At 35.4% G+C, this 17,987-nt stretch overlaps 1 protein-coding gene across 3 annotated transcripts in view; it reads right to left on the minus strand.

The window, feature by feature from the left end:
* The window catches only part of LOC106468904 (transforming growth factor-beta-induced protein ig-h3-like), a 107,488-nt gene that overhangs the window by 83,533 nt on the left and 5,968 nt on the right, over window positions 1-17,987 (minus strand). For 2 of the 3 annotated variants that reach the window (XM_013929353.2, XM_022397294.1), the window contains exon 2: window positions 16,108-16,494. The exons of the other annotated variant lie outside the window; for it this stretch is intronic. In XM_013929353.2, the coding sequence (XP_013784807.1) occupies window positions 16,108-16,494 (387 nt within the window). The remainder of the gene's footprint in view (window positions 1-16,107; window positions 16,495-17,987) is intronic. 3 annotated transcript variants of the gene reach the window in all.

Below are 17,987 nucleotides of genomic sequence, written 5' to 3' on the forward strand. Positions count from 1 at the left end.
AGTTTCGTTGGAACGAATTTATGGAAAATTAACTAACGAACGGAGACGTAACAATATCAATGATATTTTCAAGTTGTGCTAAAATAAAAGTTCCCTCCACCCATTAAATTGTGGGTTTTATTAGAAAGTGTATTAAAAAGTGAAATCACAATATTACTCTTTTTAAGATTTGTATCCATTCATTCATTCTGTATTCTTAATTTCTTCTAGTTTATTTCATGTAGACTTTTTCACATTAACAAATTTTATGTACCAGATTTTAACATTAAATTTAATCTTTTAGTTATATTAAGAATTTGACTAACTTTGTTCAATGGTCTCTATATGAGAGAGATTTTGTTTTTTACTAAACTTTCATTATTTGACAAGATCAACAGGGTATCAATGAAAATACAAGACCTTCTTTCTTACATTTTTCAGCAAGTGGTTTTAACTTTTATTTTTTACAAGTCCCCTTTTTTTAGCATTTTACCAGCTCTGTTAACAATAAAGATTAACATCTCTTTCTACTGCTATATAATCAATTAACAATAACTCATTATTAATTTGTTTGATATGGATTTTGTGCAAAGCTACACGAGGGCTATCTGTGCTAGCCATCCATAATTTAGCAGTGTAAGACTAGAAGGAAGGCAGCTAGTCATCACCACCCACTGCCAACTCTTGGGCTACTCTTTTACTAATGAATAGTGGGATTGACTGTCACATTATAATGCCCCCAAGGCTGAAAGGGCAAGCATGTTTGGTGGGACGGTAATTTGAATCTGTGACCCGCAGATTGCAAGTCGAGCACCCTGACTACCTGACCATACCAGGCCTCTCATTATGAATGCCTTCTTGTTTGCAACACAATTTTTAATATACTGTCCACATAAGAATAAAAAACATTGGTTTTCCTCCAAGATTTAGTGTGACATGCTTTTTAAGGGATAAAAACAAATACACAGTTAAGAATTCTTTGGAACTTATTGAGCAAATTAAGCATGTAACACTAGCCACTGCAGGTTTTGAGAATAAATTCAGAAAATAAGAATTTAGTTTTAGAAATAGCATATGATTAACCTGATAGAAGCATGTGTTAAAAATTATTTTTTTCAAATTGAGAGTAAAGTTTGTAAACAGAATGAAGGTTTAGCTATGGGTTCTCCTCTATTTCCATCATTATACAATTTATTTATGGACAGTTTTGAAACTGAGGCAGATAAAAAAAAACAGAAGATGGCATTTTTGGTATGCCAATATGGTAAAGAGGAATGAGCTGTTTTTGCTAATTACCTTAATAACACTGACAATTCTAACAAATTCATATATTAAGTTAAAATAATTGTTTACTTTTATTAGATGTTTTAGTGAAGAAAAATAATGAAAAACTGGAAGTAAACATGAAGAAACAGATAGTAATCATACCAAAACATTAAAAATCGTATCACACTAAATCTCAAAACCTTTTTTATTATTCTTTTTCGGAAAAGATATTAATTTTATGATGTAAACATGAAGAGCTGTGAGTTATTGTTAAGTACATAGCAGAAGAAAGAGGTTTTAATTTTGATAACGTCAACAGAGCTGTTAAAAATTGAAAAACAGAAATGAAAAATATAAAGTTAAAACCACTTGCTGAAAAACACAAAAAAGAAGGTCTTCTACTGTCATTTATGCCTGGTTTATCTTGTCAAGTAATGAAAGTTTAGTAAACAACAAAATATCTTTCCAACATATAGACTAATGAACAAAATTAGTGAAATTCTTAGAATAACTAAAAAACAAGTTGATTTAATGGGAAAATGTGGTAAGTTTCCAGTGTCAGCTTTTTATCTTGTACAGTAAATTATTCAGTATTTTGTCGTATTTTAAGATTGAGAACAGTCATTTTTATGATTATGTTTAATGATTGATTTTTGTTTTTTAAACTGACTTTGAATATTTATGCAAGTGTTGTCTGAATATCAAATATTAGCTTAAATGCTTAATGTTTACAAACACATATACACCTATATTATAATTAGTGAAGTAAAATCAGGTGCAAGCTAGGTTAATAAATTTTTAATTTTACTATTTACTAATATAGTGAAGTGGCTGAAGGGTATAAAAAATAAGTTTAATGAACATGAAAAGTACATGGCTGAACTTTGGCTCATTTGAAATGAAAATTTCCCCTCTTTCCAAATATGCCTGCTGTAGAACTGTGAAGTGGTGCAAACATTGCCAATATTTTGGTCAAAATGACCCACCCTAAAATCCAGTGAATGATTTTGGTTGAAACAATAAAAGACTGGTTCACATATTTTTTGAATTATAAGCTATAGACAATATTGTTTTTCTATAATCTGTATGGTTCATTTCACTATGTACGAGTCCAGTTCTGAAATTCAAGTAAAATAATGCCACAAAACAAGAACAATCATGGATTGCAAATGCTTGCCACGAGTCATTTTAAGAAAGTCTACATGTACAGAAAAAATACTCTAATAAACATTTGTATGTTAGTCCAGATACCATAACAGTAAAGGCATTCTATTTATTTATTTTTTTTGGATATATCAGCCATAATATTCATTATCAAAGTATCATTGTGCATAAATGATCAAAACCTTGACATAATATGCCTATTCTTTTAAAAGTTGCATACAATTTGAACACCTTTTCTGATTGCACTGATATTTTTTTATCATAGAAATTTAAAATTTTCCATGATTTACTGGCAAGATTGTTTATTTGTCTTGTTCATAGAATAATATTTTTCATTTGTAATGTTTAATAAGATCTATATCTTCACTTACTCGAAGTAGTATAGGAATTGCTAGAATATGGTACCCTATGCAGTAGTCATTTTTATACATCATCATAATTTACTTACCTTTAAGAAATCAAGTCTTAGTATAAAGTTTAGTGTAAGGGATTTACTGTTATTTATAGTTCTTGTAATAATCTACTTTATCATCTGTATGCTTGAAGGGTTTAATCTCACTTAGCGCTGGAGAGATAGACAGTGTATTATGTAAAATGGCTACTTCTGGTGATGGTACTAGCCCCTTGAAGTTATCACAGCTTTTGAAGAAACTAAAACTATATACAGATTTTGGAAATCAAGCAGTGAAAGTCTCAGAAAATCTACCACCACTGGGATCCAGACATTTGTGCTGCTGAAATAAGGAAAGACTGTTCATAGTTCGACAGAAAAATAACTTTCATTCAAAAAGCTTGAGTGAATGCAGCCTATGTATCACAGAAGTTGCATGCGTTCATACAGCAGCAGTACAACAAATATCCCAGCTTCTTCTGGAGAAAAATTCTTGCTGTTATCATCTGAGGTGCTACGTCTGCCCACCAGAACTTCAACAACTGCAGCAACTGGGCAGTGTGCATCATTTGTTTGCAAGCAAGCAACAAAAAGAATGAAAGTTGCATAAAATCCAAACTTACAAAAGGGCCGAAACAGTTTGGAAAGCAGCACAACAGCTTAATGATGGACATGTACTCTATAAAATAGGAGAGGGCCTGATAGCCCATGACACCCAGTACCACAATGCATGCATGTGCAATTCTATCCCCCAAGCTAGTAAAACAGTTAACAAACAAGATCCAAATTCTGAACCTACCGGATTGGTAAAAAGCATTGAAGAGAAAGCTTTAAATGAACTAATCGATCAGGCAAAAGATGATGTAACAGATGATAGCAAGGCCTAGACTATCACATCTTTGTTAGTAAGGTCCAACTGGCACTTTGAAATAAGTGACAATGCAAGTGAGATCTGGTCAAGTACAAAACTACAGAGAAATCTTAAATCTCATTTTAGTGACAAAATAACAATCCTCTCACAACATGGAAAAGACATGCCAAACTTTGTTCTTAGGAGCTCTATTAGTTTGGCTGATGCCATGAAGCTGGCATTGTCCCTGAAATCTAAACTATATGATGTTAAATGTTAGACTGAGCTGGATATTTTGGTTGATAGCAACAAACAGTCCATCTTGCATAGTGCTGTAGGTATAAAGAGGAAGGAAATTGTTACTGTTAATGCTATTGTAGAATATTCTTGACCAACAGACATAATTCTCCAATTGTCTAAGAAATTTGTCCTTTCTCTATTGGTGAAAATGTTGCTGTAGCTGTTGAATGAAAAATCTATAATTCAGACAAAGAGCAATATGCACCATTGACAGATATCAAACATAAAATACTCTCGTTAGTGGAATATATCACCTTCAATGCCAGGAAAATCATCACACCATTCCAGTTTAGATTAGGCCTCCAACTTCACCATGAATACGGCTCAAAGTCATCAACAGACCTGTTGCATGCTCACAGGCTTTCAATAATGTATGATGAAGTTCGTCGTTTCTTGACAAATCCTGCTGAGTATGAACTAGAAAATATGAAGAATGAGAACTATGTACAATTGTTTCACCTGCTAAGCTGGACAAACAGTACATGAAGAAGATGGCAACATTGTCATCAATTGCCAGACAGCAGATGGCAAGCAAATATTCTATGCTATAGCAAAGGTCCTTTTTCAAAGACAGCAAACTGAGAAACAAAGTGACTTCAAAATACCACATTCTCTACATTTGTCACCAGAAGCCAAACAACTTATGCAGGTCAGTCATTTCTCCAAACCAAACAAGTGTGCAGAGCCCCCTAGAATGACTGATGCAATTGGTACAATCACCGGTATAAGACAAGGAACACATAATACTTACACCTTTTTGTGGGTTCTTCTCTGATGTGTTGGAATAGGGGTCCTTTCCAGCAAATGAAGCATAACACATTGATAGGAAACAAGTAATACTGTTTTGGAAAGGATTTTATTCTCTCTTCTCACCAGAACATACTGCAATAGCCTATGTATCTATCATGCATTCAAAGCTATCTCACATGTCCACTATATATACTATAATGAAGAAAAATGTTGATATGTCTAAGAGCATAGGACAAGAATACTCTATCCATCCAATGGATCAGCAGTTGTATGCAATCGCAAAACAATTTATGTGGACTTTGCCTCACAAATTCGAACATCACATCTTGCATCTTGGAGGGGGATTCCCATACACAATGCTGTTTCATTGCTGCTATCGGGTGGTTATGGTGTGATGGAGGTCTTCATAATCTATTAGTAGATTCAGGCAACTTTGCTGCTGCTAGTGTCTCCCAGATGTTTATGGGAAAGCAATACAAATGTGCATTTCGTAGATTGACACTGACATGTGAAGTATTGATGAGGTGTTTCATAACTGCTTTCTTTGATGGGTGTCAGAAAGAAGGTCAGCTTCAACATATCTCTTCTGTGTTCTGAAAACGTAAGCAATTCACAAGCTGCTGTTCAATTGGACATGGCAACTGCGAAGCAGTGTCATCTTTCACTACAAGATGATGTCAAATATACCTACAAAAATTGCTTGATGGTTTTGAACAAGTCAACAGTGAACAGTCACCAACTTTCTGTTATTGGAAGATCTTTATCCACGCTGTTCAGCTACTGCTTTCAAACACAGCAGAAGAGAGAACCAGGAACTGGGATCTGCACCTACTTACACAAACCAAGATCCTACCATCCTGCTTTGCAACTAATTGCACAAATTACTCAAGATGGTTACTGATCTACATTCTAGACATGAAAAACTTACCTGATGCTGTGAAAAATGCATTTTGTTCTGGGGATTTTTCTGTTTCCAAAGTTCCTGGCACAATCAGTGGAATCATTAGAGTGATAAAAAGATTCTAAAGGAATCATTGGTCTCACTTGGAAAAAGAAAATTGTCACTTGTTGGTGTTTAACTCGACACATCACAGGAAAATACAGACATGCCATGCAAGAGTGAAGCAAAAAGGCTAGAGAAACAAAGCACAAATGCCATGAACAGTTACTTCCTTCTAGAATAGAACAAGATAAAAAACATGTCCAGCTCTAGTACACAGACTGTACCTCGGTTTCATTGATCAAGATATTGACTCGGTTACATAAGAGGTACAAACATCACTTTTATGAGCAACTGACACAGGACAAAAGAAGTCAGAGTCATTTGTATTGCTGGCATTATCCATAAAGACATGAAGAAAAAACTCCAGTGTAAGCTAAAGGCAGCAGCAAACTAGCTATCATCAGTCCAGACATAATATTTCAGAAGGCACTAAGTCTTGTCAGTTGTTGAGAAAATGTTTCATTGGCTGTTGTTCTCAGTCATCCCATTAGAGCAGTACCAGCCAGTTTGTGTCATGAAAATGGTACAACTTACAAGACTACAAAAGCAAAACTATTCTATCAGCTGGAGGAATTTGGCAAGTCCTCACTGAAACTCCTGCAATGAATCAACACACTGTATGCATTCATGATACTATGGGATCTATTCAAACAAGAATGGTCACTGAATGTTTGAGGATCTGGCTCTATTCTACAAGGATGTCTTATTGAAGCATTTAACAAAGGACAACAGCGTTACTGAAGTATTTGATAGATACAACATCGAGAATTCAGTTAAAACGAGAGAATGATTACAGCGTGCTGGAACCTGTGCTCAGGGTAAGAAATACAATGTGATTAGAGTTCATCCAGTTCCACGCTGGCAAAAGTTTAGACGTTTCTGATAACAAGAGCAATCTTGTCAAGCTCTTGTATGATTACATAACAAAACATAGCAGCACTTTCAAGGAGATTCAGAGAGAATACTATCTTATCAGCAAAAGGAATGGCAAAGATGTCTGACAAATCATATCACATAATGTAACATAGATTTCAAGTTCACAAGAGGATGCAGATAAAAAAAAATGTTTCTTCACATAGCTGAGACAAATCAAATATTTTCAATCAGAAATGTTGAAGGCACAGTTATCATAAAATATACTGATACTGATGTACTCATCATCTTGACATATTATTTTCAGAAACTGAATGCAGTACAGAAGCTCTGAATTGAAGGAGGTGTGGTGACAGCATATTATGGCAAAAGGAGAGTCATTCCAGTACATGATAATGCAAAACATCTAGGAAAGAGCATTTGTAACATTCTACCAAAGGTACATGCACTAACGAATTGCAATAAACTATCAGCTTTTTATGGTATTGGAAAGAAATTTGTGATGAAGAAAATAACTTCTCAGCCTGATGTCTTTGTAGAAAGTGTTAACAGGAAATGATGCAGAACTCACCATAATAACGTTGTGAAAGTTTATAGCCACATTTTAGGACCCTCAACACAAGGAACACAAAAGCCACTCCAACCTAAACGTTTCATGAACAAAGCTGGCAATAAAAATAGAAGTCAAACTCCAAAGACTAACCCTGTGCAAAGACATCTTTGGAAAGTAAGTGAAGTGTGCTTCTTGGCAAGCAAAGATCTGGAAATCTGCTCACATAGCCAAGCCTAATATTGGCACATCTTTGGATCACAGATGGCAGAAGGTGGACTACGTTATTCTTCCAATTTGATATGTTGGTTCTACTGCATCTGAAATCATATGGAATATTACGTGTTCATGTGGTTCTAGGCACATGTGCAGCAATAGATGTTCCTGTCACCAACATGGGATGCCCTGCATAGGGTTTTGTACTTGTCATGGGGGTGAGATGTGTAAATACCAACACTCACCAAACCAAAACCACAGAAGATGACAATGAAGAATTTTAATAAGTTTATATGGAACAGATATACATGTACTACCAACTTACGATCTTTATTAAACATAATTGTTTATATTTGTTGGTGTACTCCATCACTTTCATACAAAAGAGGAGAAATTACACCAAAAGACTGAACTTTTTCGTAAGCTTGCACCATATTCATATATCATACCAACATTTAGTCAGTTTATTGAGCATGGATAGTAACTGAAATTGGAACTTCTGGAGAATATATCCAGGCATGTGTTTGCAATTATTAGTGTTCTTGTAACTTCATGCATGCTAGATTGCTTTCACAAAAAAGATAGTCCAAAACTGTTTACACTTTAATTACAGTTTTAGTACATCAATGCTTAATATTATGGAAATGTTACATATGGTAATTTATAAAGTAAACTCTAGAGACAAAGTTTAATTTTTCTAAAATGGTGCTTTTATTCGTTGTATTATCTCTTTCTTAGTATGTGTATGGCCTAAAATGTGAAGGTTTTACAGTAATATTTAAATATATTTAAACTATGTATAATTGACTCAAACAAGGGTTTGAGATACATGGATGGTCTTGTTTTGCTGCAATATTTTACTTGAATGTCAAAATTGGACTCGTATGGATCGAAATAAAACATATGGTTTATATATCATTGTTACGACAGCAGAATTCACGTGACACTGGTAACATGTAATGAGTATCTAGAAGGTTCGGGGAACATCACGAATAATCCAGTATTTGCTAGATGCCCTCTATTCCTGTATATAAGCATGCCAGATAAAGCAAGACAATTTAATCGGAACTGGAATAGCAGATAGAGAGATTGAAGATATAGACAGATAATCGAGTCAAGCCGTAAGTAAAGTGTGTGAATCGTTGTGAATTATAGCGTGTGTTTAAGTTAAAGTGACTGTGGAAATTAAGTGTATTGCAAAGTTGTATTGAGAAAGAATAAACCAGTTTTATTTAAGAAAGGACTCGTATCGCTGAAGTTCTTCGGAAAAAATTTCTACGGAAAATTAACAAACGAACACAGACGTGACATTATCTTGCTTATAGTTTAAGATAATGGATAGCTGTCTTTTTTGTGTGTTCACCAAAAATTTGAGGGTGAGTCACTTTGGCCAAAGTTTTGCACCACTTCACAGTTCTGCAGCAGGCATATTTGAAAAAATAAAAAATTTCTTTCAGAGGAGCCCAAATGCAGCTGTATGCATTTCAGTTCCACTAATCTCAACAATAACAAAAAAAGAGAGCCCTTTATAGCATGCAGCTACTCGACTAATAGCAATAACATGTTACTAGGGATGTAGAGGAGTTGGAGCAAAATTATAGGGACATAGTTTTTCCTTGTATGGTGTGCCAAGGTCATCACGAGAATGAAGCTGAGCATTGTGAGGAGTAAACAAAGCAGATTCTCTCCATTCATTCTACCCCTAACTACAGCCATTACATAAGTCATCAGGCACTTAAATATAGAGATCCACACCACCAAAAAAAATAACTTATCAAACCTCATTCCTTTCAAACATAAGATTTAATAGTGTATTTATGTCTTAAGAGGAAAGTATGTGGGATAACTACAGCTCTATCAGTGATAATAGAAGCTTTTTAAGCCCATATTATAGTTAAACCAGCTCAATACTTCACATCTGGCTGTATGTGAACAAACCTATTCCATAGAAATTTGAACTGACCCTTCTCAATATTTATGTTTCAGAATATATTTAAAATACCTAGGATTTAAAACATGATAAAATACAAACATATGAAATGGTTACTGCTTATGTTGATGAGGGTAAGGGTGTAGATTCGGTGTATCTGGATTTTCAGAAAGAATTTGACAAGGTATCACATAAAATGCCTGTAAAAAAATTCTCTATAGGTGTGGGAGATAAGTTAGCTAATTGGATCAAAAAGTAGCTGGATGGAAAAAAGCAGAGAGTTGTTATAAATGGAGTTCAGTCACAAGTGGGATACTTCAAGGCTCAGTCTTAGGACAGTTGCTCTCTTTGATTTACATCAATGACATAGACAAAGGAAGGGTCAATAAATTATTTAAATTTCCTGATGATATTATGGTATTTGGTGTTGCTAGCTGTGAAAAAGATGCTGCTGCTTTATAAAAGGATTTTAGAGCATTTAGTGAGTTGGGTGAATAAATGCCAGATGGGTTTTAATTATAATAAATACAGGATAATGCATGTGGTTTATCATAATTTTAATTACAAGTATAATTTGGATAGAAATAACAGTCTCTCATGAAAAAAGGGATCTTGGTGTAACGGTTGATCAGTCTCTTAAGCCATCCAAGTAGTGCTGGTTGTAAGACAAATAGGATTTTATGTTGTATTTACAATAATTTTTAAAATAAGTCTAAAGTGGTTATAATTTCATTGTATAGGTCACTAGTTCGGCCACATTTGGATTACTGTGTTCAGTCTTGGGCTCCTCACCTTACTGTAAATAAAACAAAATATCCTATTTGCACTACCACTAGCAACAGCACAATGTTTGGATGGCTTACTAAGTAAGAGACTGATCAGCCATTAAACCAAGATCCTTTTCTTTCATGACAATGTTAAGGTTATTCCCATCCAAATTATACTTAATCCTGTCAAATGCTTTCTGGAAATCCAGATACATCAAATCTACACCCTTACCCTCATCTACATAAACAATAAACTTTTTAAGGAATGTCAAAAGATTTGTTAATTGTCCAATGAAATTGTTACCTTTGTTAAATAATTTTGCAAAACATCTTTTACCAGAATTTCCAAAGCTGATGTAACTGTATGACTAACAGTAATTGGCCTATAATTTATAAAGTATAATTACAGGGTGATAATATAGTGTAACTGGTAATTATTGGCTTCAATGCTCTGTTATCATAATGGTTAACTTAAAGTTACAAAATGTTTCGAATAATTTAACATAACACAGTGATTTGAAGGCATGCATATGGATATGCAAGCACCTTCACTATATCTTGTCAAAAGCCACGTGCTGGTTTCTTTACTTGTTGAAATAAACTATATCAATAAGGCTGACGAACCCCAGTTCTTTGATAATAAATCAAATTCTTATTATGCATTTTAAATATTTCCTTGTTAACTTGTGTTAAAAATTATGTAATAATAACAATAATATCGGACGCATATTAACGTTAATGTACAACTTAAATACTTAAGTATTTACAAATACACGTCTGTTATTGTGTTAAACAACGTATGAGAGAGTTTTATCGGTGAAGTATTTGAGTTCCCATACAAAGAGTTTTATTATTTCATGAAGAATGCAAGCTTTTATTTCTTAAATGTCAAGCATTAAATGAAGGGCAAAACTTTCATTCAAGCCCTATTGAATAATTAGACAACCAAGAACTGAAACGCTTGGGACTAATAATAACCGACAATAAATTATCAATAATAATAATTATTCAATCATGTGGCTGCCACTTGTAGGGTTTTTAAGTATTAAAATACACTGTGCTACATATACAACATTACACATTGTAACTAGCTTCACAGCTCAACTTCTATTTTCATTCCAGTACTGCATGCTACTAATATTTAAGAAAAGCTGTTGTTGTTTGTTATTAAGCACAAAGCTACACAAAGGGCTATCTGTGCTCTGCCCACCACGGGTATCAAAAACCCGGTTTCTAGCAGACATACCACTGAGGGGCTTAAGAAAAGCAGTAGAGCATAACCGCAAATTTTAAACAAGTATCATTAGGCATGAAACCTTGCCTTTAGCTATAACTTACACAGAAGTATTAAAAATAATAATTGCTGCTTTATGCTACATGTATCAGAGTCTTCTGTACTTAATCAAAGATAAGTAAACTAACATTTCAATTGAAACAGTTTTTATTGTAAAGATATATTACTTGATATGTTGGTACAACATCGAATTGAATAATTTATTATAAATCTAAGATATGAAAGCAAGGACGGCTAAGAGCTTTAACGCATTGATGGATGTCTTCTCCATCTTCTGCATGCTACATATACAAGACTTGTAGTTTTTAAGATGATCATGAAAAAAAATACTCCTTTTTCATCTACATAGGAGAAAATCTACAAGTCCTAGGCTAAGAAAGATTTAATATACACAACATTAGATTAAGCGAGATAAATTGAGACTTTCCGAGTAGCCTCAGTTGCCTAAGCTTAAGAGATTTATAAAGTAACAGGAATGTCGGTTCCAAAATATAAATGAATACAGTTTCTTAATATAAATATGAAGCAAGATTAGACAATATTTTACAGCTGTAATGCTCCATAGTGAGGTATCATTAGGCTGTAAAATGAAAATGTAAATTTTATTTAAATGAATTAAAGAGGGTTAGCATTTTACAACAAATTCCAATGAAAACGTTTCTAGGCCCTTAGTTACTTAATTAGAACTTACAGTCGATGACGTATAATGATTTTATTAACGAGGACCATATTTTAATGTATAATTCGAAATAACCCACCCAATAATAGAAACACTTATAATAACGGCAATATATATATATATATATATTGTTACAACAGCGGAAGTCGCGCGACACTGGGAGCATGTGCTGGAGTTCTAGAAAGATCAAAGAACCTGTCGAACGTCCTAGCATTTGCTAGACACGCACTCTTATAGTATATAAGCCGGTAAATAAAGTGACAGGATGAATATTTGCAGACAGGCAGAGAGATACAGAGACGGACAATTGCGTCAAGTGCGGTAGTGACCGTAAATACAGTGCATGTATCGTTATGAATTATAGCGTGTGTTTAAGTTAAAGTGACTGTGGAAATTAAGTGTATTGCAAAGTTGAATTGAGAAAGAATAAACTAATTTTATTTAAGAAAGGACTTGGTCCACTGAAGTTTCTCGGAAAGAATTTCTACGGGTAATTAACAAACGACCTGAGACGAGTCAAAGCGAGATAAAAAAAAAAGAAAAGAAAAAATATGGACACGAGAAGTGCCAAATCAAACTACAACTTAGCAGATTTGATTGCAGCAATACAACAACAGCAAAAGAAACGAGAAGAACGAGAAAAGAAACAATAAGAGAGATTACAGCAGTGGCAAGAAAACCTGCAACAGTGGCAGCTCAAACAGCAAAATAAACAAGATGAGAAATTAAGCAGTGGTTGCAGGAGAAAGAAAAGAAACAAGAACAAAGGCTACAGCAGTGATTGGAGGAGAAAAAAAAGAAACAAGAAGTGAGATTACAGCAATGGCAACTAGAAAGGAAATAGGAAGAAAGTCTCAAACAGTTGCAGAAAAGGCAGTAGCAACTACAGGAAAAACAACAGTTGTTGGAGGAGAAAGAAAATAAACAAGAAGAACGAGAAAAGAAACAAGAAGAGAGACTACAGCAGTGGCAACTGGAACAAGAAAGGAAACAAGAAGTACAAATGGAAAACATTAGTAAATTTCAAAGCAAATTAAATACATTAAAGGATGATTTATTGTCTTTTACGCAAGGAGGATACATTAACCATTGACTTAATCAGCCCCAGACAATGACAAGCCCCTTCCAGACCCCACAGCTAAACCCTAATGCAGACATCTTCAGTCCTGTTAGAAGTCACATCCCAAATATGAATGTCAGCAACAGGGGTGATCTAGTACGAAGAAAGCTACAGGAATCTACTGATTTTTCCAAGCCCATTCCCTTGGCTGTGGTTTCGCTAGATACTAGATAGGGACAGTGGGAATCTCGTTAATCCATTCATGTGTCTATAGAGCACTGGTAGCTGCTCTAGAACTCAGGTATGGGACTGAAAATCAGTCTGAGGTCTACAGGGCTAGGTTTAAACTAGAGTCCGTGCTAAAGGGGAGAGCCTGCAAGAGCTGGCACAGGACTTGGAGAGTATGGCACACAATGCCTTCCTAACTGTACCACCCAATCTCCTCAAGTAGTTGCTGAGGGATCAGTTTGAAGATGCCTTGGACAGTCCACAACTAAAGATACAAGTAAAGCGAGCAAACCCCTTTACTATGCAGGATGCAATGGCCAGAGCTCTTAAATTTGAATCCTACATTAAGTCCAGCACAGAGGTACCAAAGTTGATACAGTCATCAAGATTCAAGGCCAGAAAAGGGCAGCTTTCAGAGAAGATTGAGGAACTTTGCTGGCACTGTAATAAACCTGGGCACAAGAGAGCTCATTGCTGGCAACTTCAACACAGGGAAGATGCCACAGCAGGAAAGGTTGCTACCTAGAAAGGTTGTTGGAACTGTGGTGAGCAAGGACACATGAAAAGCCAGTGTAAGAAGAATACGAACAATAAGTCAGCCTCGGGGAAACCAGTAGTGGTTGGTGTTGAGGGATAGGTATGAGGCAAGATGTGGAAAAATGGTGCAGAACCTGCAGTACATGTTGTGCTAAAAGGGGACCCAAGCATAAGGGATGTGCTCCAATGAAGTTATATCAAGTTGACGCACCAATAGAAAGAGTAGCTGTTGACATTGCTGGTCATTTGCCCCAAACTCGTGCAGGAATCAGGTACATTTGTGTGGTGATGGATTATTTCACCAAGTGGCCTGAAGCATATGCAATACCAAATCAGTAAGCTACAACTGTAGCTTCGACTATTAGTGATTTCTTCTTCAGATTTGGTATGCCATACGAACTGCATTCAGATCAAGGCCGTAACTTTGAATCAGCTGTGTTCCATGAATGCTGCAAGTTGTTTGGCATACGAAAGACCAGAACAACGCCACTTCACCCACAGTCTTATGGGATGGTAGAAAAGTACAATTGGACACTGGGATAGGAATTGGCAAAGTTTTGTAATAGCCACCAAGATGACTGGGATGTCTTACTCCCTCCACTATTGATGGCCTATAGGACAGCAGAGCATGAAACCACTGGATACACTCCAGCAAAGTTGATGTTTGTTCGCGAACTTTGGTTGCCAGTGTATCTGATAACAGGATGCCCACCTTATGAAGAGTTGCCTGAAAATGTGTCAGAGTTCGTGAAAGTGTTATGGGAAATGATGGATAATATTCATCATCAAGTGCATTCAAACTTGAAAATGTCTGCTGATTCCATGAAGCTATGTTATGATAAGAAGTCTACTGAAGTCAGGAGACAAGGTGTGGTTGTATAATCCCAGGAAGACCAAAGGGAAGTCTCCTAAGTTGTCTTCTGCATGGGAAGGCCCATATGACATAGTGGATCGTCTCTCAGATGTGACTTTCCGAATAAAATGTGGTCGGCGAGGTAAGCCAAAGGTGGTGCATGCCAACAAGCTTTAGCATTATCACAGTCCAGGACATTTCAGCTGGGACAAAGTGAACAATGGAACAAATGACGCTGCTGAAGACGTGTCACCTGAAAAGCCATTTTCGAAGAAGAAACTCTACCCGGTTTAGAGAAGGGAAACATTGAAGCCCTTGATGAAGTTACTACCACTGATGTGACTGTTACTGATAATAAGACATTTCCTGATGTAGTAGATGAACCCCACGTGAAGCAGAAGCCAATGAGACAGAGGCCAGTATGGAAGAAGATACGTCCCGTAAAATTAAGAGACTTTGTTGAATTTTAATTTTGTGTTTGTAAATTCTGTACATTTAATTAAGTTATTGTTAATTATCTATTGGTTTAATTTAAATGGCTATTGTTCAGGATGAACAATACTAAGGAAGGAGCAGTGTTACGATAGCAAAAGTCGCATGACACTGGGAGCATGCTCTGGAGTTCTAGAAAGATTGAAGAACCTTTCGAATGTCCTAGCGTTTGCTAGACATGCGCTCTCTTTAGTATATAAGCTGTTAAATAAAGTGACGGGATGAATATTTGCAGACAGGCAGAGAGATACAAAGATGGACAATTGCGTCAAGAGCGGTAGTGACCATAAGTACAGTGCGTGAATCGTTGTGAATTATAGTGTGTGTTTAAGTTAAAGTGACTGTGGAAATTAAGTGTATTGCAAAGTTGAATTGAGAAAGAATAAACTAATTTTATTTAAGAAAGGACTTGGTCCGCTGAAGTTTCTCGGAAAGAATTTCTACAGGTAATTAACAAACGACCAGAGACGTAACAATATATAAGGGGTCTTAGGAGAGGAAAGTGGGGTAGGAGTGAGAGTTAGATCTGAATGCCAAGCCCTCTCCCCTATGTCACTCCCTTGGGTGCTTTATGAATGCCCATGAAATTTGGTAGAAATAAAAAAAATATCAAGGGGTGCTCAAGAGGTGACATGGAGGGGGGGGGGGGTCAGACCAGAATGGTAATACCACTACAACATCACATTTCATGTCAAGTTTGATGGGGATTGGTCAAAAACTATAGGCGTGAAGTGGATCAAATACATTTGTCCCTTGGTCGCTAAGTAACAGTTCATGAAAGAGTTGGTCGAGATCAATAAAAAAAAGTGAAAGTTATACAAAATGTGCCCCCACCCACCCAAGAGGATGTGATGGGGGACGGGAGGTCAGATGTGAATGAAATTAAATAATTATAGGGTAACCGGTTAAACTATAAATAACTTACCCTTGCCACCAGGAGTTTCTGCTTCTAAATCTAACCATTGCATTAAAATTATCCGGGAATTTCCAATGGTAGGTGTTAAGACCAGGTGTTGGAAAATGTCGGGTATCAACTACAACTACTGTTGGGTCAAATACTGGTCTGTTACTTAATCCTGAGTCTGGATATTGGGAACTGAGGTCCGGAAGGTTTCCCATAGAATCAACTCCACTGTCTAACTCGCCTTCCACTTCCCTACCATCACCAAGCGGTAGTTGCAACTTATCAAATACGTTTTGAAAATGGTTTGCTGCTCCATTCCACAACCGCTTGATTTGACCTCCCGTAGATGTTGCTAGTTCTTCAGCTCGCCGTTGCATAGCTTCCAACTCGTCTCCATACCGCTGGATTCTGCAATTTGATTTTAATAACACATACAAATTACTTTTTATTTAAAGAAGTGTACGAGAACCCCGAGTTATGCAATATATATATAAATCAGGGTTTTAAAAAGGCATATAAATTACACTTTTCTCTTCCTTTATAGAGAATTTACATGCCGAAACACCAGTATTACATAAGTAAACAGACTGGTTTAAAAAAAAAACACAAACAAAGAAGATAATTAAAAACTGTTAATAGAGATCGTCAAAAAAATTCAAAAACAAGTTGAATCAAAATGCAAAGATTATATTTTCAAGTCTACAACTAGGGACTAAAAAAATAAAACAATCTAAGCTGGAAATAGTGACTAAATTATTTTCTCAAGCTACAAATCCCTATCTTGACTCCATGTCTACAGTACTTGTTAATTTTAGTCCCTAGTTGTAGGCTTTAAAATATAACCTTCGCATTTTGATTCAAGTTGTTTCTGTTTTTTTTTTTTATGAACCCTATTCTCCTTTTTATATTAACAATTTTTAATTTATTATTTATTTATTTTCAATTTATGGAGAATACATACGTGCATATACATTCAGTTAAATGTTAGATGTTTTTCAATAGTTTACTGCTGCATTGCCTTTTTTACCACCTAACTATTATTTACTGATAAAAAGAAGTATGTTATAGGTCAAACCACATACATAAATAAATACACGCAAATGATTATACAAATACATATGGTTGTACAAGTTGAAATGTCGGGCCAATGGTTTATCAATTTGCACAACAGTATCCATTTTAAAATTTTGTTTTGAAGGTCCCTACAAACAAACATATCGGCGAAGTACAAGAAAACAAAATAATTTTTGACCTGGGAACTTTCCACCCCGATGGGCTAAATGAACGTTTTAGCTTTTTATAATATTTCCCATTTTAGTTTTATCCTTTCCTAAAAAGTTTTATACAGTAAATTTTGTATTTATTCTTTTTAAACTATAATGCATGTATATTCATATGCGTGTGTTTGTATATGTGTGTGTGTATATATATATATATTTCTATAATCATTTGTGTGCATTTATTTAGGCGTATCTGTGTGTATATATATACACAGCGTGGTCACAAGTAAATAGACACCACCGTTTCAGGAAAATGAAATTTTGCAGTCATATTTCACATGAATTGATATATTTATAATTTAATTAATATCTAGTAGATCTTCCTTTCGCTTCGTGGAGTTCGTTGATCCTTTGGGGCATCGTGAGAATCATCTCGTCAATTTTAGAATGTGGGATTTTCGCCCACTCTTGCTTCAAAACTTGGAGTATATCACTCTTCGAAGTTGTTTTTTTAGGTTGTTTCTTGTATGGCCCAGGGGTTTTCGATGGGGTTCATATCAGGAGATTGGCTCGGCCAGGGCAACTTCTGGATACCATTTTTTCTCCTGCCACTTTTGGGTGTTTCTAGCAGTGTGACATGGTGCTCCATCTTCCCGAAACAACGTTGTGTTCTTGTCCACG

The sequence above is a fragment of the Limulus polyphemus genome, unplaced genomic scaffold (genome assembly GCF_000517525.1).
Source record: "Limulus polyphemus unplaced genomic scaffold, Limulus_polyphemus-2.1.2 Scaffold3211, whole genome shotgun sequence".
NCBI lineage: Eukaryota > Metazoa > Arthropoda > Merostomata > Xiphosura > Limulidae > Limulus > Limulus polyphemus.